Raw genomic sequence first — 25,635 nt, 5'->3', positions numbered from 1 at the left:
CTTCAGTTCCACTATACACTGTGTTTCTCTTTGTTATGATTCTCTCCAGTGTCCTCTGAGTGTCCTTAAAGCTGCTGATTTCTTTTGCATCTTAAGAAAATATTTTAAAGGTGTCTGAATTAGTTTTCAATGGGGGGAAAGGTCAACTTTTGGTACAGGCACAACATCAATGACCTAGTCAGAGCAAATTCTGAGGAGGGGACTGGATGGCTCCTGGGGATGGAAACAGGATACAAACCCTCTCACCTCTAAGGGCTAGTCTACACTTACCGTCTGGGTCGACGCGGTGAGTTCGATTTCTCGGAGTTCGAACTATCGCGTCTGATCTAGACACGATAGTTCGAACTCCGGAAGCGCCGCGGTCGACTCCGGTACTCCACCACTGCAAAAGGCGGTGGCGGAGTCGACCTTGGAGCCGCGGACTTCGATCCCGCGGCGTCTGGATGGGTAAGTAGTTCGAAGTAGGGTACTTCGAGTTCAGCTACACTATTCACGTAGCTGAACTTGCGTACCCTAGTTCGACCCCCGCCCTTAGTGTAGACCTGCCCTAAGTTCTGCCTTGGTCACAGTCATGATTGCTGTGCAATGGCCTGTATGGACACCATTGGGGATTCAATTCAGATTCCCCAAGGGCAGGTTTCTCCAGTACAAAACCATAGTTGGGGCCCTTCTTAACTCTCAGAGGGCAAGCCAAGCACAGAAGGGCATGGACACCACATTCCAGTGTCACATCACACAGAAACACTACCCCCTCCCCTGCCCGTCTCTCGTCAGGATGACACAAACTGATGGGTGGAGGTGGGGAAGCTTGACTTGCTGCCGCTGCCCATGTCACACCTATTCTGAGGCCATCAGTATCCTGAGCTGTCAATCCAGCATTTCCACTGGCACTAAGGGGTCTCTTACTATGATGGATAAATCCAGTAATACAAGTTGGCTTGGGAAGGCTCCCACTAGACCAGTAATGACATTGGCTCCTATCAGAACAGAAATCCACAGGGCCAATAATGGTTTGCAACGAAAGGAGTTTAGTGCCGGCAAACCCCCAGCAGGTGCCCTCAAGGAACAAGGTGAGGAGCAATCTGAGCTTCTCCCAGCAGCCGCCCTCCCCATGACTAGGGGAAGCCCATAGCACAGTCCCCATCTCCACTCAACCCATGGCCTTCCAGCTGAGGTTGCCAACACACTGCGGTGGGGGGACCTGTCCATCGGGAACTAAACCAGCAAGGGGCAGAGGGTCCCACCCAGCCCCAGTGGGGAATGACCTCCAGTGACTGGTAACTTCAGCCACCCATCCCCTCACAGCCTCCCTGCTCTGGTTGGCTGGGCACGGGTGTGCAAGACCCTGTCCTGTGCAGCGTGGCTGGGTCCCGTGATAGCGTCTCCAGTCCAGGGGGTCACCGCGGGCTCCAGCCCAGCCCCGGCCCCTGCTCCCATGCCCAGGTGGTCAGGGCAAGCCACGGGTGCGCGCGGATCTCTCTCCCCACCTGCCCTCCCAGCGCTGCACAGCCCGGACCCCGGGACAGCCCCTCGGGCCAGGCTGCGCACCGGGAGTCTGTGGCTGCCCCGACACCGCTCTGCCGGGACAGGCGCCCCCGGGGGGAGCCCAGAGCCCGGGCAGGGGACCCCCGGGGCGCGCGCTGCCCCGGCCCGGCCGCCGCACCTGGGCCCATGTTTATTAAGCAGCGCCCCGTGGGCCGGTGACGCGAGCCCGGAGTGATGTCAGGAGCGAGCCTGGCAGCGGTGGGCGGACCTAAGGCTGGGCGCTCGGCTCCGCTCCCGCCTGTAGCGCAGGCAGCCGCCCGCTCCCCCCGCCACTCGCCGCCGAGCCGAGCCCGCTGCAGTCCTCTCCGGGCGGCATGGTAAGCGGGGCGCGGGCTCTGCCCGGGCGGGCTGCAGGGGGGCCGGGGGAGCCGAGCCTGCCCCCGCGGCTGGCAGGGGCACTGCGGGGCGCCCGGGGGCGGCGAACCAGGGGATCCCCCGGTCGGGCATCCTCCGCCCCGCGCTGCCGAGCCCCGCGCCTCAGGCACCGGTTTCTGCCGCCTCCCCCTGCCCCTAACTACCCCGTCTGCCTGCCCTGTCTCCCGCCCCAGCTCACCCTCCCCTCCCCACCACAGCACCCTCGTGCCCCGCACACCCCGCCTGCCTTTGGCCCCGGCCCCTGCCTCCCCCCGGCTCTTCACCCACCAGCTCCCCCTGCATCTAGCACCCCCCTACCCCCGTCTGCCCCAGGCTCTGCACCCACCAGCTCCACCTGCATCCAGCACCCCCCTGCCCCCGTCTGCCCCAGGCTCTGCACCCACCAGCTCCCCCTGCATCTAGCACCCCCCTGCCCCCGTCTGCCCCAGGCTCTGCACCCACCAGCTCCACCTGCATCTAGCACCCCCCTGCCCCCGTCTGCCCCAGGCTCTGCACCCACCAGCTCCACCTGCATCTAGCACCCCCCTGCCCCCGTCTGCCCCAGGCTCGGCACCCACCAGCTCCACCTGCATCTAGCACCCCCCCTACCCCCGTCTCCCCCAGGCTCTGCACCCACCGGCTCTCCCTGCATTTAGCTCCCCTTGCCCCCGTCTGCCCCCCGCCCTTCCGCTCTGAATCCCCCCATCCCGCAGCCCCCTCTCCTCAGTGCGGAGTCCTCCCTGGGGCAGGGCAGGGCTGGGTCCCCTCACCCCCCCCCCCGGTGCCTCGTGGTGACAGCTCCTGTTCTCTGCCTCTTTCCCCCTTGTAGCTTCCCACAGCCTCCACCGGCTCCCCTGGCTCCCGGCTCCCCAGCTCCCCCCCCGGACCCGCAGGTCCCGTTCTCTGACCATCCGCTCTCCCCGCCCCCGGCTCTGACCCTCCACCTCCCCCGGTCTGACCCCCCGGTCTCTGACCCCCTCTCCCGTCTCTCCCCAGCCCGTGGCCCGAGGAGCAGCTGCCGGGACTGGACGTGCCGATCTCCGCGGAGCAGCCGGCCAGGGCTCCGGCCAGCGCCTCTCGCTTCCTGCCGGGATGAAGGGGCTTCTCCAGCGCGGGGCGTCGGAGCCCGGCGCCCGCCCGTGAAGCGCCGAGGCCGGGCGGCGGCACCTGCTGGGCCCGGGTCCCCCCATGGGGCGGCGGCGCCGGGGCCCCTGATCGCTCCGCCCGCTCCGCCCGCCGACCGGCCCGCGCCGCCCAGCTCCCCGCCATGGGCCGCCTGCCGCTGCTGCTGCTGGCCCTGCAGCTGCTGGCCCTGCTGCTGGCCGCGCCCGCCGCCGGGCCCCCCCGGGCCAAGGGCAACCGGACGCAGGGCGCGGCCCGCCGGCCGCCCCGCCCGCCCAAGGAGCTGAACCAGACGCTGGCCGGGCCCGGGGCGGCGGCGGCGGCGGCGAGCGGGGGCGGCGGCGGCGGGACGGCCCCGGGCCCGGCGTACGAGACGTGCTGGGGCTACTACGACGTGAGCGGGCAGTGGGACAAGGAGTTCGAGTGCAACAACAGCCAGAGCGGGTTCCGCTACTGCTGCGGCACCTGCTACTACCGCTTCTGCTGCAACAAGCGCGCCGAGAAGCTCGACCAGGGCCAGTGCCGCAACTACCAGAGCCCCGGCTGGATCACCACGCCCGGCCTGCGCCCCGCGCCGCCCGACGGCAGCCAGCCCGACAAGTACGACCCGGCCAAGGACAGCACCAACGCCACAGTCTACATCTCCTGCGGCGCCGTGGCCTTCGTGCTGGTGGCCGGCGTCTTCGCCAAGGTGGCCTACGACAAGGCGCGGCGCCCGCCCCGGGAGATGAACATCCACAGGTGAGAGCCCGCGTCTGGGGCATCCTCAAGCCTCGCAGCCCGCCCCCTCCAGGACACCCCCAGTCCCCACAGCCCGCCCTGGGAGATGACTATATACAGGGGAGAGCCCTCCTCCCGCCCCATTGGGGACACCCTCTGCCCCTCACCCCCGCCTCTGCCTTCTGTAGAACACCCCCAGTCCCCACACAGCCTGCCCCCAGAGATGAACATCTGCCCGTGAGAGCCCCTCCCATGCTGGGACATCCCTCCGTGACACCCTCTGGCCCCCATGCAGCCCACCCTGGGAGATCAACATCCACAGGTGAGATCCCACCTGTCCCTCCAGGACAGTGCCACACAGCCCACCCTGGGTGATGAACATCTAAAGGTGAGACCCCCATGGGACACTCCCCCCAGCCTCCATTACAGCCTGCTCTCTTCAGAACACCCCCTAACCCTCCAAACAGCCAGCCCCCCCTCTGGGACAGCCTCCAACATAGTCCACCCCCTCTAGGACACCCTGTAGCTCCCCACATAGTCCACCCTGGGAGATGAACGTCCACAGGGGAGTACCCTCCCTCATACTCTGGCTCCTCCAGGATGCCCACCTCCGGGATACCCCTAATTCACTCACACACTCTCACACACTCTCACACACACACACACACACACACACCGGGACACCCCTCCCCCAACCTCACCCTGGAGATGATTGTCCACAGTTCAGAACCCCCTCACCAGCTATATGGGGAACCCACCCCAGCCCTCCCTCCACAAAGCATACCCCAGAGATGATCAGCCAGAGGTGAGACCCCAGGCCAAAGGAACCACTCCTCTCTGCCCCCTCCGGGATACCCACCAGCTGGGATACACTTACCCTAAGGCCCCCAGCCTGCCCTGGGGTTGAACATCTGCAGCTCAGCGACACCCCACCCCTTCCCACTGATACACACACGCTCACCTGTCCCCCGCCCCCACCAGGACTCCCTGCCCTCTCTGGAGAATGAACATGCACAGGTGAGAGAGGCAGTGACAGCCATGGGGAGGGGGAGACCTCCCACTCCCCACCTTCCACCCTTCCATGTGCCCCAGCAGATGAACGCACTCAGGTGTGGGGCACTCTTCATCCTTCGAGGGACCCACAGCCCCGTGCCCTAGGGCACTCTCCTCTCTGCTGCCACTCATCCCACTCCCCTCTGCTTGTCATTTAGCACCCGGGCTCCTGGACAGTTCCCCCCACATACTACTCAGCCAGGCCCCTGGCTGCAAAGTCCAGTGCCCTGGCCCCTGCACACAGGCTCAGCCTCTCCTGTCCTCTCCACCCTGCAGGTCTCTCCACGGCTCCCACCTTTGAAGAGCTGTCTTCTCTCCCTCTGGACCTCTCCCTGTGCCTTTCTCTGCACCCTCTCACCTCCACGTTCTAGGGTACACTAGACTCCGAACAACTAAGCCCAAATTCTCTGCCTGGGCAACTGAAAAATTCTCCCCTTGACCCCTACACTGTCCTGAGCCTGCTGTCAGGTACACTGTCAGGACATTAAAGTGAGGAGTTACAAAAGCAACAACTGGCCTGTTCCCACTTTGCCTCTTAGCAAATCCCCCTGACAGATATTCCAAAATAGCATGTGGGGGCAAATAGTGTCAGGGGATTTTCCAAATAATTCAAGCTACAGGTCCTGTCCTGGAGGGTGGGGGGAGTTAGGGAGGTATCTTAGTGTAATTTTTATTTAAAAATATTACATGTTTAATGCTTTTAATAGAGAAACTGTAGGAGACAAATTTAATACGTTAGGGATGGTGCTTAATATAAGTCCATTTGGAAATATAAAGGTCAGATTTCCATGTCACTTTTCCTTATGGAATGTCCCTAGCCTTAGAATGTTGTCTAGTACTGGAACTTTGCGTGTTCCTAGAGTTCCCAAATATAAACTTGAAAACAGTGGGACGCTACTTCTGAAAAATGCATTGGAACACACTCTCATGGGAAGAAGCAAGTGTCTTTGGCAGATAATGCTTAATTTAAATCATCTTAATTAAAAATTCATTTGCTGTGTTTATCAAAAAACCCTGACCACATTTTAAAGGCTGAAATAAAAATGTGAACCACATAGTTTGGGGAGTGGAAATTTTAGCTTCTTACGCAGAGAAAAAAATGTAAAGCGGCACAAAGAGGAGTTCTGTATTTGATAGGAGTTTAAAATAAAATATATCTTCTGTCTCTAACTGTCTCTCATACATAAACTCTGAGATCCAATTTCTCAGCTGGCGTACATTGCCATAGCTCCAATGAAGTCAACAAAGCTATCCTGATTCACACCTGCTGAGGAGCCCCCAACCAAAAACTTGTCTGCTGAAAGGAAAAGCTTTGCATTATTAAGTAAGTTGCAGTGTCTGAATTTGAGCACAGATCCTTTGGTTCTAATTGTTGAACTTTGGTCATTTGTGTCTGTACAATACAGGGGTTCCAAAAGCAGTCGCAGCAGGAATAGATTCTTGTACTGTATATTTGTTTCTAGTAGGACTAGATCATCAACTGCAGTACATTGCGTAGCTCCATTGGCTTCAGCACAGCTATGCCCGTTTATGCCAGCTAAAGCAATCGGCAATTTATAAATGTAGGGCATGATCCAACTCCCATTAGTGAGTCCCCTTTACTTTAGGGGATGTGGACTTGGGCCCCAATAATGGTCTATCTTCCCACTAACTGGAGGTGTTTTGAAATCCAACGCTTCCCACGACGTTATTTGTGCTAGTGTACCCGTTGGAATAATAGGCAGTATTGCTAGACTTGTCTAAGTTATTCTTGTCATTTCCATTCCTTTGATGCCTCCTTTGCTTTATTTAGATAAGTACTGGTAAAAATGAATCACCTGCGTGTGGATGAGGAGTATGAATGGCAGATTGAGTGCTTGAAAAGCTTGATTTCCAGTGCATTTTAAAGAACTGTTTGACTTTTATTATTATAATGTGGTAGCTGATAAAGATTATACCTCTCATAGATGTTTAACCTAAATTTGATCAACATGGCACACTGGTTTAAATATTATGAAGCATATCTCCAACTGATAGGGGGATGCATGGTCTATGGAATTTTGCTGTTTGCATCCTAAACATAACGTAAACTTATAGAATAGAACTGTGCACCTTTTGTCCCTGAGAACTACAGCTGAATGATGGGAATAGCGAGGAAAAAAACAATGTAGTCAGGTATATACATACATTTGGGGCCATGTCAATCTGAGTTGTGTTTAACATCTGGAATAATGCACTGGACAGATGTCAGTTTACATTATATATTAGGGTGTGCATCCCACCAAAATCATCTGAGTGAGGTGAATGACAGTTTAAACAGAAATCAGAACCTTCCCAGAAATAGCTCAAGATGGGCCCAATTCTGCCCCACTGAAGTCAATGACAAGAATCCCATTGACTTCAACAGGAGCAGGATCAAACCTGAAAATACAATTTGCAATGAAAAGCTACAGAGGGTGGTTTAACAGAGCGGTGTGGAGATGCCATGTGAGAACTGAGAAAGTTCTCAGCTATCTTTTCCAGCAGCAGTATTAGCCCATTTAAAAGAAGCTTTTCTGTAGCTATCGGGCTCATGTGTGGCTTTGGATAGAATGGCTGGTTTATGCATGCATCACTACCATAAGAAACAAGCAGCTGACTCTTCATTGGGCTATATGCATGTGCATCTCACAACTGAAAATTTGATCTTGTTTTTTTTAATACCCCAGGATGATACCAGTAAAGTAATTAGTGGTGCTTCTGTGGTTTTCAAATGAGCAAGAACAATGACAATATTATGGTTGATTTGTAAAAATAACATGTATGGATAAGCAGAAGCTAAAATATATCCAAAACTGTGGAAGCAGTTGGACTATTTCAAATGAGTTGACTTTTAGAATTTTTTAAAATCTTTCTGCCTAACCATGAAAAACTGACTTGTGGCTTGGTCTCACTTCACCACTCTGGAGTTATGCAGTCATCACTAATGCATGGTGTGCTCTAGATATAAACTGCAGCTGATTTCTAACATTTTTGACTAACCAGTGTTTTTTCTCTTGGATTTCCCTGCAAACACATGTGCAGGGGCGATGGCAGTTTCTTTCTGCATGGGCATTTTTAAATTATATATGGCCGTGTCATCATTTAAATGAAAAGAGCCAGTTACAGTATCCTTGATGACAACAAAATAGGAAGCTCAGTAGTTGTTTTTAAAAGCCAGAATGTGTTTCTGTAGCATATATGGATGACCCAGAATTTCCTCTTCTGGGAGTCATGACCCCAAATCCCCATGTTGCAGTACATAAATAATTCAGTACTAGTAGTATTGCTCCATAACTCCTATTTAGCGTTCAGCAGAAGTAACTGCTCCACTCCTTGCTTCAGGGACATTGCAAAAACTCTTTATATTTCTGTGGCCGGTCTGAGAAATTTACCAGACTGGTATCTTGAGAACTAAAGCACCTCCTCCACTAGCCAGAGCCGGATAAGAAAGACAAGGGTGGTTATGGATGCACTGGGGTACCAGCAAGGTCCATACCTTGATAAGAAGCTCAGATCTGCTCTCCCTGCCTCCCCTAACTGCTGAGAAGAAGGGAGACTGCTGGGATTCTACCAGGGTGCTAGCCCTGGATCCTGCTTGGAGGCTCCATCTTTCATATCCACCTCTGGCTACTACATGTCTGATAAATTTGAAGCTCTATTCCATTCTAGTTGCACACATTGAATAGTAACTCAAGAGCCTGCTGCTACTGGGAGAGCATAGGGTTGCACTACTCTACCCATCTTCCATGTCATCTTGGCTGGTACAAGGAGGGAAGAGGAGAGATGTTTCTGCTACTCTACCTCTCCCCACCTCTGTTTTTTTGCATCCTCCTTTCTATGGATAAATCCAGTGGCTGTTTTTATAGCTGTTCATAGCTGTCCCAAGTAGCAGCAGCAGTAACCACAGTGAAATGAACCACTCTCTTGTTAATTTAACTCGTCTGCTTTGAGGCAAAGCTCTGAGCAACATCAGAGGCACTGGAGCTTTCTGTCTGCAGATTCAGGAAGACTGCACTGTATCATATCAGAGTTGGTTCACTTTTGGAAGGTTTTTTTCATGAGTAAATGATGGGTTAGAGAATTCTCCTAATTCTTACATCCTGCTTGATGGCTTAAGCTTCCATGCTTGTCAGGGAAACCTCTAGTGCGTAGGCAGATGGATTTTTCAAGGCCTGTAGCTAATCAATAGGTGAGATGGGTAAAAGTACTCACAGGGTTGTTTTTGCAAAACCCAAGCCAGGACTGGTTCAGATCCAATGTCCAATTATCTGTTCCCTGACAGTTGAAGGACACGGGTTTTGTAATATGGTTCTTTAGTCAACATCAGGGGAGCAGCACTTCAAGCCAGGCACGTCCCCGGAGCAGTGAAAGAGAGTTAAGAACACACATCTTTTCAGGTGGATTGTCCAGCTGATTTTATTTCTTTGTCACTTCTGCTATTTTCTTCCTCTTTCCGCTGAGTTCTTTTTATGCTCTGCTCATTCCACATTCTCCTCTGCTGTGTCTCATTTATCTGACTCACCCGAATATCTCTTATGCACACTCTGTCCTACTAACTGTTTCCCACTGATGGTGCCTGGTTCCCTTCTTCTCCAAAAGGTCCTACTGCCCTCACTACACTTAGTCCAGTCCTCTCATTCTCCAACTGCCTATTCAGAATTGCCTGTTCCCAGCTGCTCACTCCAAAGCCCCACCCTTAAAGGAACATTATGGTTTCAGTATCCCATCCTTTTTGTAAAGAAAATGGTATATCAACCAGAAATCACTGCTTAACTAGCAAAGTAAGGTAAAGTTTGTCACTCAATGTGAACTCTGTTATATTTCACCTTAGTAAATATAACTTTCCTCTCTCACACTTGTACAATAGTAGATGAAATGAAGCTATAGGTCTAAGTCAGTGGAATTAAGTGTTGTGTTTAAAAAAAAAAAAAAAAAAAAAAAAACCACTTGAAATCAGAATCAGGCCCCATATAGGTGTGTTTGTTCATGTGTCCATGTATGAGTAGTTTTTCATTCTGCATCCAGGAGACTTTAAACAGCCACCCATAATCTCTGGTCACAGTTTTCATGGTCCAATGACTACCGTTTGCCATGGTTTCTCCTCCGCTGCTGCATTCTGAAGAATCGGGCTCTGGTTCCGTAGTGGAAGTTGGTTAACTGCAGCCTCCCTTCCTGAACTTCTCCCAGACGTAGCATCATTTTCTGTAGTAATTCTCAAAGGTCAAGTTCCTGACTCCAGTATTATTCAGGACCCTGATGCCACTTTGTTTTCTTCTGCGATAAACCTGTATGAAGGCTTTGAATGTGCTGTTTCTCCTGTTCTTGACTGCTATATAAGCCTTTGAATCCAATTTAGTTCATAAATTACCTGCTCTCTAATTACTATTCTCTACTGCTAATAGCCGATCACCAGGTAACAATGGATTCAAGTTCAGCTTTGGTTTCCAATCATGATGTTTCCTCTGGTATGCTGGACTCCTCAAGTTCTTAACTACTAATTGATCTCTGACCCTTTGAGGACCAGAAGCCTTTTAAAATATCTTTTCTAATTCTGAGTGACTTTTGAATCTTCTCTTAGCTATCATGGCAACTTAAAAAAGAGTTTTCTTTTGAATAAGCCTAGTTTTCTTTGCCATGATAGGTCCTATTTTCACACCCCTAAGCTGTGTACACAAAATATCCAAGCAGATATTTGCTGCAAACGTATGTTCATCCATGCAAATACCTTCTGAGTCATGGAGCTGCATATTCTGCATGCACGGTTACTGTTATGCCCTAGCAGGTCTACTGTACGAGCACAGTATAGACACCTGTCTTCTGAACATTCAATTGGGTATGTGCTTAGGCCAAGATCCACAAAGGTATTTAGGCTCTTAACCTCCATTGATTTCAGTGGAGGTAAGGAGCCTAAATACCTTTGTGGATCTGGGCCTAAGTGTAATTCATGCAGTTTTCATAACCCTGAAGTTTCTTGGAAAGTCTCCTATTCCCTTTCTCCTCTTCCTCCTCCTCTTGGTTTATCTCTTGTACTTCGTTGCTCTTCTGTGAAGGGACACTTTTTCAGTTGCTTTGAGTATCTTTTCTAGACATCTGTCACTTCCTTCAGCCATGCCACCTTGTGCTGTGTTCCTTTCAGCTCTCTCGAGCTAGGTAAGGATCTGGTGAGTTAATATTTTGACAGGTGTATTCCAAGGAAAAGGTAGATACTGCAGGAAGTAGTGTTGCTGATACAGTAGGTGGCAGTGTTCTCTCTGACTCAGCACACACATACTACTCCAGAATGCTGCTAGGGAACAGTGCTGCTGGAGCCACTAGTTTGCTGAAGAGATGCAAATCCAAAGTCTTATGGCCATCTGTGGTCATTAAGTAGCCCAGGGCACTTTTCTGTGAGAGAGAGGCTATTAGCCCTGGTATCCTGGCCATGTTCCATCCAACGTAATTGCACTCTGCTGACAAACTCCACCAATAGTTTCAATTTTTCACTTCCTTTCTTAAATTGTTATATTATGGTGTTGGTCACTGTTACACAGCTGTTTGTGTTTCACTCCAGGGCTAGTAGCATTTTAGTTGAGAGTTTAGTTGTCCTTACCTACTTCATAGTGGTCTCTGGAGGGTTACAGTACTACTTACTTGAGCTCCTTGGATTGAAGGTGCTATATGTGTTGGCAATATGTCTTGCTCCGCACAGTCGTGCCAGATAGCAGCAGCTGTCCTCATATGAGGAGTGTTTTCCTACCACTATCCAGCATAGTCATGGACAAGCCTGGTCTGTGATGATCTTACAAAGACTCTCTTCATTTCTCTGTTGATTTGCCAGTTTAACTTATTTGCATGTTCACTGCTTCATAATATACAAGAATATTAGTTAGCTATAACCTTACCTAAATGCTTGGTTCTGAGCTCTACCACACCAGTGTAAATTGTGAGTCACTTCCAAATCACATTGGTGTAAAGCCAGTGTAAATGAGATCAGGATCTGGCCCTTAGAGGGCCTAAAGTTAAGATTTCATTGAGATTTATACTTAAAGCGGGGGTAAAATTCTGGAGTTTTACAGTAAATGATTGAATTTGGCAAAGGGACTCTTCAAAGGATAATTGAATTTCCCATGTAAAAGTTTTCAACGAAAAATATTTACTAACTTTTGCATTGGAAATAGTGAAAACTTCTCCCTTTTGGGAATATTTCCACTTTCCTCTAGCTATACAACTACAGAACCCACAGACTTCATACACACGTGCTCGCACATTAACAACATCTCAAACGTTGTTTTTTAATTTCAAATACAACATGCAGAGCTCTTTATGTCATTCAGGAGATCCTAACTGAGCTATACCAAGGAAAGATGAAAAGACTGCTCAGATGGACCAGCTGTTTCTGTTCTCTGATGCTACAGGGGGCAGCTGTCTCTGGAGCAGAGTTGCAGATTGGGGGTCTCTCACAAGGTGGACTCCAGCTTTCCTCCTCTCTGTTCATTTCCATTCGACCCCAGCCCCTGCTGGTAACCAGGGCTAATGGAGAAGGCATGCAGAAGGGGGATTGGAGTCCAAGTTGTCAGCAATTCACAGCTCCGCTATGGAGGCAGCTGCTCCCTCTGACCAGTCTCCTGTGTTCATTAGATGGGGGTCTCAGTCTGATACAGTGCCCTCAGGAAGCCCGTTGGACTAGGACTCAGCTGCCAGGCTTAAAAAGGGTGAGAGAGGGACCTATGTGGTGAGAGCATGTCAAGGGGAGATTCAGTTAATGTGTGAAATGAGTAGGGTCGGGGAAGTACAGAGCTCAGAGTGGAGTTGGGAAACAGGCCTAGAGAGAAGGGCAAAGCGGGAAGATCCTGGGCCACCTCCATTGCTGCAGAGCCTGGGTCCCTGGCTCCAATGGGCAGCCAAGCGCCATAACCATTGCAGAGAGATGGTTCATTTTTATGCTGGTTTGTTGTGATCCATGAAAATGAACAATCATAAAATTGCACTCTAAACATTATAAAGGGCATCTCCCAGCCATCATTAGCAATCTGATCCCATAGGTCACTTCTGCCATACACCAGTACAAACCTGTGTACTGTGTAATCTCTGAAAGTCCTCCTCTATGCTTCCAATAAATCACATGATAATATAATGAGAAAACATGGTCAAATGGGGTAGAAGGAAGGGAGCTGAGACCCAGAAAGGGAGCTGATGAGAGGAGTGTAGATGTGGTGTTGAATGACTGATTTGCTCATCCCTTGGCTTTTCATGGTGTGCACTGGTGAGTCTGGCTGCCTTAGCACTAAGAGGACCGGTTCTGAAGAGCTCTCATCTGAAGGAGCCATGCAGAGGAAGGTCTCTGGGGTTCCTTGGCTCTGGTTCTGCGCTCAGTCTGCAGAAACTTCACCAGGGGCGGCTCTAGGAATTCCGCCGCCCCAAGCAGGGTGGTGCGCCGCGGGGCGCGCTCTGGCGGTCACCGGTCCCGCGGCTCCGGGGGACCTCTTGCAGACGTGCCTGCGGAGGGTCCGCTGGTCCCGCGGCTCTGGTGAACCTCCCGCAGGCATGCCTGCGGATGCTCCACCGGAGCTGTGGGACCAGCAGACCCTCTGCAGGCATTTCTGCGGGAGGTCCACCGGAGCTGCGGGACCAGCGGACCCTCCGCAGTCATGCCTGCGGGAGGTCAGCCGGAGCCGCCTGCCGCCCTCCCGGCAAAATGCCGCCCCAAGCGCGCGCTTGGCGCACTGGGGTCTGGAGCCGGCCCTGAACTTCACTAAAATCACTGGTTCAGTCAGGCCCGTAGCACCTACAGCCTGTGTGGAGGAGGAAGGGCTCCTATGACTCTGCCAAGTTTCAAACTGTGGAGCCAGATCCTCGGGTGGTATAAATTTGTGTTGCTGCTGATGTCAGTGTTGCTATGCTGACATATAGTCTCCGTAACTGGCCCACCAAGCAGCCCCACCCCCAAACACATGCAGTGAGCTAAGGATCCACCCCGCCTCTTGCGTGGATTTCACCCCCTGTGCTCTTTCTGTTGTCATGTTTGAGTCAGTTTCTTCTCTTCCAGCCTCTGCGCCTTGTGTTTTCCTTTTGTTCTGTTTTTCCCTTCCTTCAGCTCAGGGCACTTCCTCTCTGTGGTCCTTGCCTTCCTCTGCCTCAGTTGACACTAGCACTGTCTGTTCCTTGCTTTTCTCCTCCTCAGGGGATTGCTGCAGGATCATTATGGTTTTTCCACTTCACTGCTCTCCTGCGCATTCCCGCCCTTCTTGGGATTGGGCAGTTCCGACATCCTTTCCTTTTCCTTCTTAAAGGGACAGGCTCCAGCAGCCATAGTCATCTTTGTTCACCCCCCACCTCCCACCCCTGGGTTTCCTTCCAAAGAAGCTCTCAGCTACACGAGTCTAAATCGAAAGTAATGCCAGTGACTTGCTGTTCTGGAATTATGCTGGTGTAACTGACAGCAGGATCTAACCTGCGCTTTCTTTAAGGAACTCGGACAATTCTGTACTAGACCTACCAGTACTAGGTCTGGATCTTGCTCTTGGTTATACCAGTGTAAAACCAGAATCATTCTCTTGATGACAGTGGAGTCAGGCCAGATTTACATTGGGGTAGCTAAGAGCAGAATTTGGTCCCTAATGATCTCACTTCAATCGAGTGCTAATAAAAGCTATGTCATAGACCATCCTCTCAGGATATGATTGTGCAGTTACGCAACTCTGACTATCCCATCTGCTGCACTAAAGGTAAAGCATCCTGCTGAGCAAGACTTGTTGTTCTGATATCAAACGGCATTGGCATGAAAAGCATTTTACGGTGCTTCATACCCCGATTCTGCATCCCTCACTCAGATGAGAAGGATGCATTTGATTGCAGTGGGACTAATCACATGATAAGGGCAGTAAGAGCAAGTATTTACAGCTCCTTCCATTACCCTTCTTGTAGCTTTTATAGTGGGAAAGTATACAGCTAAAATAGAGCTATTTACATGGTGCCAAATTCATCCTCAGTCTGACTGCACTAGAGATACAGCAGGGAGAAGCTTAGCCCATGGTGCGGTTTATGAGGAATAATTTTGATCACACACAACATTACAGTTGAATTAAAAAGCAACTAATCAGCACATGCAGAGGTTGTACTTGTAGCTCTGCCTATTTAATTCTGGTTTGATGGTATCAAGAGCTTTTCCTCATCCTCCCAGGAGGTAAGGAAGAGCAATGAGTGGTAAACATTTAGAGCAGCCCGTTCTGTATGGAGTGGGCACTTTTTGGCAGGTTGCTTCTTCATTCATGCTTATCCAAGATCATTTTAGTCCCAGTACACTTCGGATCCCAGGCGTCTTCCGACGGTTGTGTTCAGCTTCTCTAACATAGACTTTGAAGGTGCAACCAAATGAAAAGAAGACCTCATTTCCCTGACTGGAACTTCCAGTTTCTTTATTTCTTTTCAGTGTAAAAGCCTCTGTTTTTCTAGCCTGAGGCTGGCTGCATTGTACTGTACAGGTTTCCCCCTGTTTTGCTGCAACTGTTTTGCTCATTCACTGTTACCATTCCTTCAGGATGGAAGTTAATAAAGGATTACAGCTGAATGCTCTTCCTCACATAGCATATGAGTTTGCTTTGTACTTACAATCAGCATTAGGGATTTCAGCTCCTGGTTGGAGCTGAGGAGCAGCTGTGCATGGCTTTCTTGGAAACGATTCACACACCAGACTAGATTCCCAACACGTGGCTTAGCGCTCACCCAGAGGAGCTGACGTAGTCTTCTGGTTCAGGTAGACAGTGACTGAGAGGGTTGGGCGCTTCTTACTGACTCAGGTCCCTTTGGAGAATATTCACTTTAATTGCCTCAATTAGTTTTAGGGAATCAAAGCAAACTCTCCATCTTGGAGGCTGGGCAGCCCCATTCCTAGTGCTCAGTCGAACACCGAATACTGGCTCTGAGTAAGAATAGCACCAGCAACAAGAGTATTTAGAGAAACAACGTGTCCTGTACTGTGATAGGGCATCACCCCTGCTCCCTCCACTGCGCTAGCGTGCCCAGATTCTGCTCCCTGTGTGTTGTCTTCTCGCACTCTGTGCCTTCTCCCACATGGCCCCCTCTGAGCTCCTCTGCCCTCTTCTGCTGTGTCACCTTTAGAGAATTGAGCTGACCTGTATGCACCTTGCCTCCTGGGGTTCATAGGTGCTGGAACTAGGGGTGCTGCCACACTCCCTGGTTTGAGTAGTAATAACAACCCAAAGATGTTGTTTCTGCCTTCAGCACTCCACTATAAAAATTGTTCCAGCACCACTGCTTGTGTTCCCCATCTCCTGACCTCTGTCTGTCTTGGGACCATCAGCTCGCTCAGAGCAGGGACCATCCTCCCTGAGTTTTTGGGGCGCACCTATCCCAGGGTGAGGGTCACTGCAAATAAATAGCAATAATGTCAAAATCTCTGTGATTGAAAAGTGACTCTTGGCATTTCCATAGCACAGACACTTTTCTCTAACCAGCCTCTGAATAATCGCTCAGAGACGTGTGCCCGAGGCCCAGTCCTGTGATTCTGGTCGGTATGGAACAGCCATTGACTTTATGGGGAGCTCCCCCTGCCCTGGACTTGCAGGATTGGTCCCAAAAGGACAAATCTGGCTCCAGGTCCCCCCGCCCACCAGCATGCAGGATTGCAAATGCACTGGGAAGAAATGTTTGCATTGTGCAGCAACAGGGGAGCACCAGTGGGAGGAATGGATCCTCCCCTCAGGAAGGACTCGTGCTCTAATGTTTAAGGCAGGGAAGGGCCTGGGGCCCTGGCTCCTGTTCCCAGTTCTGTCAGTGACTTGCTGGGTGACCTTGGGCCAGTCACAAAAGGCCATATTGCAATTCACTGTGAATCAGGATTTGGGTGGCCAGTTTGAGACTCCTCAGACCTGGTTTCGAGAGGCTATGAGCACCCACAACTCAGTGTGCAGTCGACGGCAGCCTTGGGCACACCAAACCTTTGAGAAATCAGGCCGTTGGTGTCTGGAGTTGGGCACTCAAACCATCAGACACCCAAGATTAAGGGGCACACTTGAAAACATGGGGCTTAAATGCTCTGGGCCTGATTCTCTTCCGCAGTTCTGGCCTCTTTGCCATGCTCAGGCTCTAACTAGGTTTCCCTTGCTATGGAGAAGCTTTTAGCTGGTGTGATTGGCTCCTATGCTGGCTACTTACAGTTCTAGTGCAGGGGGTAAGGCAGACTGCACCTCCAGCCATTGTAAATTGGTGTAACCCCCAGGCTGCTCTAATTCAGGCTGGGGCCAAGAGGATTAGGGAGCTGTAACTGAGTCATGAATGGGTGCCACTCTCCACTGAGCATCTCTCACCCTCCCCTCTCTGTGTCATGCTGCGTGTGTATGCCTACAGCTCCCAGCACAATGGGGACCTAGTCTTGGTGGGGGGGCCTCTACATGTGATCAGTCATAACCAAACATGGCTAAAAATACTTCCTGTCACAGTGAGGCCTGGTGGGAGGCCCGGGGCTGACCAGCCCTGCTCAGTTAGCCCTGCCCCACCACACCTGGGCAGGGTGTGGAAGTTAGAAGGAAGAAAGTGCGGCAGGAGGAGGATGACAGGAGGGGTGTGGACTAACTGAGAGCCAGAGCCCTCTGTAGAGGGGGGAGGATGGGAGGGGAGGGGACGGAGTCTCTCTGCTGGAAGCCCTGAGGGAGAACAGGTATGGATATTAAATCTCTTTTTGGCAGGGGCCTGGGGAAGAAGCCTGAATAAACCTAGGGCAGAGGCCAGTGAGAGGGCCAGGGTTTGTTTGGAGCTAAGGGGGAGTGTTTACAGATCCTAAGAGTGGGCTGCAGAGGACACCCAGAAGGTGCATGGTGGGCCCTGATACAGGGGAGAAGAAATGTTTACAGGCTTCAGAATAAGGCCTGTGGACACTGGTACCCTGGAAGGGGTGGGACTCAGTGTTTCTTGGCTGGAGGTAAGGGTGAAAGTAACTTAAGGGACTTACCTGTACACAGTGCCGGGGCTCTGAGCAAGGTGGCGGGGCAGGGGCTTGGGTGGAAGGGATGGGGCCTTTAAATCCCCAGGCCCTTTAAATTGCTGCCGGAGCCCAAGGGCTTCTGGCTGCCCTGACTACCCCTGGGCCCCGGCAGTGATTTAAAGGGCCCAGGGCTCTGACCGCTGCTAGGAGCCTTTTAAATTGTCGGCCTGGGGAAGCTGCCTTCTGCTGGTATGGTTGTCTGTGTACTGGCTCTTGCCAGTATGCCATACTGGACCAGATCGGCTTACTTTCACCTCTGGCTCGAGGGCTCAATGGAAGGCAGTGGCAGCTGGGTGCAGTTGTGGAAGACCAAGGGGAAACTGGTATAGCTATTAGAATAATAGAATATCAGGGTTGGAAGGGACCTCAGGAGGTCATCTAGTCCAGCCCCCTGCTAAAAACAGGACCAATCCCCAGACAGATTTTTGCCCCAGGTCCCTAAATGGCTCCCTCAAGGATTGAACTCACAACCCTGGATTTAGCAGGCCAACTGAGGCAAAGCTGCTGCAGTGCTCCACTGGGCTGCAAGGTGGTGCTCTGGGACAATGGGTTTTCTAGCACTGCCCTTCCTCACAGGGATGTTGTGAAGTAAAGTGCTTTGAGAGCCTCAGCTGGGTTCTTTCATAGAAGGAATCAAAGAACCGACCCCATAAAGACGGACCGAGCCTAGAAGAAGAGCAGTTCTTGTATAGTGCAAATTATTCCTGCAATGCATTGTGCACATGTATGGCATAGACTGAAATATTTTCAAAATGGAACAGACTCAGGTTCTAAACTCTGTCTTCTATCGGACAATAGATAAGGCATTTCAGTAAAGACAGCAAATGTGAGCAACACGAATCTTATGAATATGCAATAGAGGAATCTTTGTTGGTACCCGAGGTGATTTTAGGCATGTTCCCTCTGTCTGAGAGAATTGAACCTTTCAAACTCAATCAGCTTTAAAATTCCGCCATCCCTTACAACCAAAACAGTCCTGCCCTTTCTCCTGCCAGTCGGAGATAGCTGTTGGCTGCACTAAAAAATCAGTGTGTTTCATGCTATAGTTATTCCATCATGTATATGGTACAGATTAAATATCTTTTGAGTGTTCCTGCTTGCATGGGGAAATCACTAGATGCAATTTAGTGCTACGGTGTTGAATGCAGATATTTTTTCCCACAGAGAATCTTGTTCAATCTTGATGCCATCAAACAAGTCTCTAATGGGGAAGATGCCACAGATAAGCTTGCAGCGCTGATAGCTATAGCCCATGTGAAATATCTCAGCACTGGCCCTAATTCAAAAATTCAACACCACCATGAACACTTATTGGTCCCCCTGTGGACAGAAAAAAGCCAGGATTGAATGAGCAATGAGACTGAACTCCCCTTCGCACCTCCAGGAGGTACCTCCAGGATCAGGGTTGAGGAACATTCGCTTGGGGCGGGGTTGGGGCAGGTCAAGGGAAACCTGCACTCCTGCTTCTCATGTTGCACCTGGCCTGGGGATCCCGTCTGCCTAGTAATCATTTTTATGAAGGCAGGGCTTTCTGCTACAGAGAGCAATTCAACAGCAATAGCAATGACAGCAAGGGCAGTGATAGAGAGAGAACATAACCTCAGGGTTAAGTGAATTAGTGGAAGCATGTGAAAGATTAAACAATAGCCAAACTCTCCTGTGAACAAATGGAGCTTTGTCCGGTAACGTACCCATGAAACGACATGTAGCTCTTAAGCCACAAGGTTTTGTGTTGCCTTTGTGTTGTTCCTTAACAAATCAAAGCACCAGAGGGTTCAAATAGAGACTATAGATGAACAAGTGAAACCTTTGAATGTCAATCTTGCTGCTTTGTGAACATGTTGTGTCCTCTTTCTGCGTTCCAGGGCTCTGGCAGACATCCTAAGGCAGCAGGGGCCAATCCCAATAGCACACTGTGAAAGAGAGACTATCTCGGCCATAGATACCCCTCCCAAAGAAAACACACCTGTCCGAACATCCTCCAAAAACCACTACACCCCTGTGCGCACCTCTAAAAGCAACCCAGGTAAGTGTCACTGTTCCACTTGGTTCCTACCCAGCCCATTGCTCCAATGCCATGTTGAATATGAGCAGAAAAGAAGCAGTAAAGTACATTACACTGTTCCACTTATTGGCAACAGCATCGAACGTGCTGGGTAAAAACTGTCTCTAAGAGGCAATCAGATCAGAACTGTATCGCAAGAAGCAGTTGTGATGGTTCTGTAAGTCATCCAGCTGCATTTGCTAAATTAGTTTGTCATGCTATGCAGGTATTTTAGAAATGTCAGAATCAGCAGCAAGTACATGAGAGGTTTGCTGAGAATTTACAATTGTCCCCTGGTCCCGAACCCAGCACACACAGAAATATTACCCAGGCTCCATGAATACTGCAGCTGGAAAGGAAGGAATCCACACAAGCTAGGATACCTCAGCCAGTCAGAGAAAAGCCACATGTGGAAAGTGTGGCTGTGACCCAGATCTTCATATTAGGAAGGAGCATACAGGCACATGACTGAGATCCCAGGGGAGGGAGGGTAGTATGGCCTAGAGGGTAGAGCACTGGACTAGTACTCAAGAGATCTGGGTTCTGTGCTGGGACTGCAAGGTGTGTTTGAGCAAATCACTTCCACTTCCCCCTCAGTAGAGTGTTCTGGGGTCACAGGATAAAAAGTATTGTGTAAGAGTGAGGGATTGGTTAGTCATTTCATTACCTACAGATAATCACAATGAAGACATTTTAAATATCATCATGGCTGCTAATCATTTGTTGTGAAGTGAGATGTGGAGGATTCTCTATCACTTACAGTCTTTAAATTGAGTTTGAATGTCTTCCCACAAGATACGCTCTCATTTAATCAGGAGTTAAGTTTGATGCGGGAGTTATGGGGTGACATTCTCTGGCCTGTTATACAGGAGATCAGATCAGATGATCATAATGGTTCCTTCTGGGACCTTCACATGGAAGCCAATAGGAGCCAAGGGTGCTCAGTAATGTGCAAGATTGGGCCCATACTGCTGTTGATTAAATGTTGGTTTCAATGATCTAAGGACTTTCTTTTAATCTACCTTGATGCTCCTTGTGCTACGTGAAGAAGACCACTAGGAAAGCTGGATGGGAGTTGCATCACTGTCATAAAAAGACCATACAGTCTTCACATGGTATTCACATACAGTACAACCCTAACTGATTGAAACTTGTGGATACAATGTTGCCCCACTGGTGATAATACTGGTAAGGGCTTCATCAATGAACCCTGGGTGGCCCAGACTTGAATATAGCCCAGAGTAAGGCAGGCCCAGAGTGTAACCCCCCCGCATCTGGCTGACATTTGGGAAGCCAGCCATCTGGAGAATAAATTCACTTTACTCTGTATTCCCTTGGCTTTAAATGCACCTGCCAAATATCTGTACTTCTGCAGTTGTGTCATTTTTAAAAACAGAAATAGTTGCAAGAACTTCACATGCATCCCACATTGCTGTTTCCATTTTGTTGCCAGTTTCTCACTTTTGTATTTTCCCTATATGTACTGTTGAGGAGTTGTTGTTGTTGCTTATTTTATATATGGGAAGAAGATTTCTGGTAGTAGAGGACTCTTTAAACCAGCAGATCCAGTGCCTGGAAGTTGAAACTTGACAAATTCAAACAAGAAATAAAGTGCAAAATTTTAAGGATAATTAACCATTGGCACAGTTTGCCAAAACATGTGGTGGATTCCCCATTATATGAATTATTTAAATGAAGATTGGGATGTCTTTCTAAAAGATACACTCTAGTTCAATCAAAATTTGGGGGCTTTATACAGGAATCACTGGGTGAAATTCTATGGCCTATGTTATGCAGGAGGCCAGATCAGATTATCATAATTGTCCCTTCTGGCGGTAGCATCCATGAATCAATTATTAGGTTTCTACGGTTGTGTTGTGGTGACTGCTAGCGAGATGCCGTTCACAGCAATGTCATGATCCTGAGGAGACTGGATCAGTTGACCATGAGCTCTAGAGTTCCCACTCGTTGCTAAGAACAAAGGGCCTGAGAGGTCCCAGGAGAAAGGACTTTTTTTCTCTCCCCTGTTTAATTGATCAGAGACTAAAGAACCCTGCAGAGCTAGCCAGTGGAATCTTACCTGTGAAATAAACCAAGTAATAACGAGTCAAGGTGGAGAATGGGACTGCGCAGTCAATTGTCTATAGGAGGCAGGGTGTGCTTGGGTCGCCAGGGCTCTGGCACTTAAAGGGCTTTGTAACTCTGTTGGGGTGATACAACCACAAGAATTAAATAGGACATGGTGCTCTGGTTTTGTACAGAGGGTCTTCAGTTGGCTTGAGCTTCGTTTGGGCCAGGCAGGGTGGTCTATTGCCTTTCAGGCTAGTGAACTAAATGTATTGTTCCCAGAAGGAGTATAATTTGGCAGGGAACTTGTTTGGTAGGAAGTGCCAGGCCAACAAAGAATCAGAAAGAGAAACAAGGGACTCCAGTCTGCATGCAGTGCTAGGTCTAATGCGATTCTTGCAGGAGAAGTGGGGCAGGGAGGGAACCAGGGAACGGAAATTGGTGCAAAGGAGGGGAAGAAGGTGACTGTGCATTCAGATTGTTTTGTTTTAGCAAAAAACATTGGAAAAGAGCTTGCTGAGAGAAGCTCCTGCTACACAGATGGGGCTGAAAGAGGCCTTGGCAATGGTGGGATGGGATATGGAGAATGCCCACAAACCTCTCAAGGAAGTGGTGGAACTAACAGTAAAGAAATGCTGTTCAGATAAAGCTTGCTGAGGATATAGTTGCAATGGCTGATGGGAACTATTGCCATCTCTACGTTGGGCAAGCCACCGAGAGCAAACAGAAGCCACATGGTACCTACCATCCCAATGGGGGAGGTGAGGGCCTTGGATCTAAGCAGGTGGCACCAGGCTTCCAATGGAAGGGTTTCCCTCCCACCTTTGGTTTCTTTTTTCTTTGGGTCTTTGAGGCACACTGGGCCCAAGCCTGATGTAATCCTTGGAGAAAAGGTGGCCCAGGGAGAAAAACCCCATGTCCTTTTCGTAAGGAAGGAAGCCTTTCATTCTCAACTAAACTTCACTGCGCATCATTGCTTCTGCCACACTCTCCAGGAACGGTGAACACAGGCTATCTTGCCAGAGCCAGGATTTATTTTCCCTTCTGAATTCTTGACAGGCCTGGGGCCATGAGTGTGTAAAGGACATCTCTGTGGCCTAGCAATTGGGGAGCAGCAAAAGAGCTGACAATGTTGCTACTTCCCTTTTCCTCCTCCTGCTGTCGAGTTCGTTGCATTTGGATTGGCAGAGAAGTGGCTCATGCCCTTCCCCTGCAGCCGTGGTTTCTGTTTCGCATGCTGTAACCCACCACTGCCATTTTGGTGATGTTAGGAGCCATGCTGCCAAGAGGTGAAAGCTGGGCCTGAGACTGGTTGGGCAGGAGCACACCTCTCCAGCTGTGCACCATCTGATCAGTATGAGCTACAGCACTCACTTCAGCCAGAAATGTTCCTCCCTCCCTCCCACCCAGACCTCCTCTTCTTTCACTGTGTGCTGTTGTAAACAACAGGTAACACCCGATGAGTCTGAGGTACCAGAGCATCTATCTAATCCGGCATTCGTAATGCATCCATCACTGCGGCACCTGGAGACATGTTAGACAGACAACCCTGTGTAATTGTCAACTCCTTTCTCCTCAGCCATGGTCTTTGCTTGTTGCCTGTATTCTGACACCTGTTTAACAGTCAGTGGCATGCATTTGGGCCTTCGTAGCTGAGAATCATGGACGTGAATAAGGAAGAATGAGTGAACAGCGGGAAATCTGCTGGGCCACCAGGTGTTTGAAGAACATAGTGTATGAGCAGCAACATGATGAGAGCATCTCCGGGCTCCATAGGAGATGCCCTACACTGTTTGGTGCTAGACACCGGTGACAACTTAGAAGCAACATCAGAGAAGTGGGTAGGAGAAGAGACTATGGAAGCTCCTGTGACAATGGTGCTGATGATCAGGAGAACTAATGGAGAAAATGAGGCCCAGATTCTCAGCTCAGCTTCACCAGCAGAGACACCGCGAGGGCAGGATGGAGAGAATTGGTTGGCTTGGCAGGTTACCTTCCCAAACTGCAAGTGACCAAACCACAGGCTAGGCTAGAACTGCCAAGATACTGCCAGCCAGGAGCTTTCTGAACAGAGCTTCTCCTGAGGAGAGGACCAGCACAGACCTCCCATGGGTTGGGGAGGGTTTCACAGCGGTTGGACGCTCGCTTCCAAAACCAAACCCACACAACCACCCCCAAAATAAAACTCCAAAAGGTGCCTTGGGCCAGAGCTGTGGCTGGTGTAAATCAGCGTAGCTCCAGCGAGGTCAGGGGGCCTGATCTGCAACTGGCATAAATCAGCGTAGCTACCGTAAGGTCAGGAGGCCTGATCTGCAGCCGGTGTAAATCAGCATAGCTCCTATAAGGTCAGGGGGCCAGATGCTCAGCTGGTGTAAATGAGCGTAGCTCCAGTGAGGTCAGTGACCTGTGCCAATTTGCCCAGTCTTTTCTCTGTGGGCCATATCCTGGCCCCTTCTGAGGCTTCTTTATACACCAGCATTTCCCACTGACTGCGGAGCTGTAAGGGAGTGGAGACTCAGGCCCCCTGGAGTTACGTTTGTGTAATATTCATATGAGAGGACAATCCGTACGTGCTAGGGGGCCCTCTCTGCCTGCTTCACACCACTCCAGCCCTGGGAGTTCCCCCTGTGTAGGGAGAATGCCCAGGGAGGTTCCGCGCTGACTGCTAGCACATGGGGACACGGCTGCTGGGTGTAACTGTTGCAAGGGACCAAACAGGCCTCTGACTGGCCTCATGATCAGGCAGTCATGAAAGTGAGGCAAACCCACCTTTGTCTCCCAGCACCCAGGCCTGTACTGGATGGAGCTTGGCGGGAGAAGAGAATGTGGCCCAGGGAGTCAGAGCTTTACATCCTGTGGGCTCCAATTGAAGATACCAATTGTTCTCACAAAACAAACCCAGTGAACTTGGCACACAGCACACAGGTCGGGAGCTCAACCTCTGGAAAAGGAGGTGCTGGTTCATCTAGCCAGAGACCATTTCATAGTATTAAAAATCTCCTGTGCCAACCTCCACATTAGGCCTTTTGGCACCTGCATGTCTGAAGAGCAACCTATTGATGGGATTACCACTTTGAATGCAGCAAACAACACAGGTCAAAGCTCTGATTAGCCTGGTATATCTGGGAAAGGCTTTTAATAATCCATCTGAGTCAGGCTATTCCAGAGACGCACACATTCAAAGTGCTGTTTTCAGCAACTCCTTCCACCTAAGGACATATTTGAGCTTGCTCTGCATGCAAAGGAGTGCCGGAGACGCGCGCCGTCCTTCCAGAAATTGTAACAAACGTGTCTAGCCAAACCCAGGCAGAGCAGCACAGGACACTTGCCATTGCAATCATTCCACAGATGAGGCAATAATTGCCATTGAATCCTAGCTGTGTGTGGGATGGCAGCCCAGAGTGCACACTGACTGTATAGGAAGGGGTAATGGTGGGCAGGGCAGAGAACCCCTCAAAGTCTGAATGGTTCTTTGGAGGTTCTCTGATCTCATCCAAACTTTGGAGATTGTCTTCTTCCCTCTTCCCCTTCTCCTCTGCTCTGTCTCCCAACTCTCCAGCTGGGTCCCTGCCTCTGATTTCCTTCCCTAGCCTGTACGGTCAACTCTCTGGCTTCTCCCCACAACCTGGAGCTGGTAATGCACCCTGTGACTTTGTTCTAATGAAGTTTCCAAGGATCAATCCAGAAATGTGCATCAGAGACATGGGGCTGATTCTCTGCTGCTTTGCGGTTTGTGTCATCAGTGTGTTCA

At 50.3% G+C, this 25,635-nt stretch overlaps 1 protein-coding gene across 1 annotated transcript in view; it reads left to right on the top strand.

The window, feature by feature from the left end:
* The first annotated feature begins 3,166 nt into the window (after positions 1-3,166).
* The window catches only part of SHISA6 (shisa family member 6), a 387,898-nt gene continuing 365,429 nt past the window's right edge, over positions 3,167-25,635 (top strand). The window contains exons 1-2 of the mRNA XM_044981307.1: positions 3,167-3,762; positions 19,639-19,799. Coding sequence (XP_044837242.1) covers positions 3,167-3,762; positions 19,639-19,799 — 757 coding nt within the window. The remainder of the gene's footprint in view (positions 3,763-19,638; positions 19,800-25,635) is intronic.

Source organism: Mauremys mutica, chromosome 12 (genome assembly GCF_020497125.1).
Source record: "Mauremys mutica isolate MM-2020 ecotype Southern chromosome 12, ASM2049712v1, whole genome shotgun sequence".
Lineage (NCBI taxonomy): Eukaryota > Metazoa > Chordata > Testudines > Geoemydidae > Mauremys > Mauremys mutica.
Note: the sequence above shows the minus strand (reverse complement) of the source record. Positions and strands in the feature narration are given on the sequence as shown.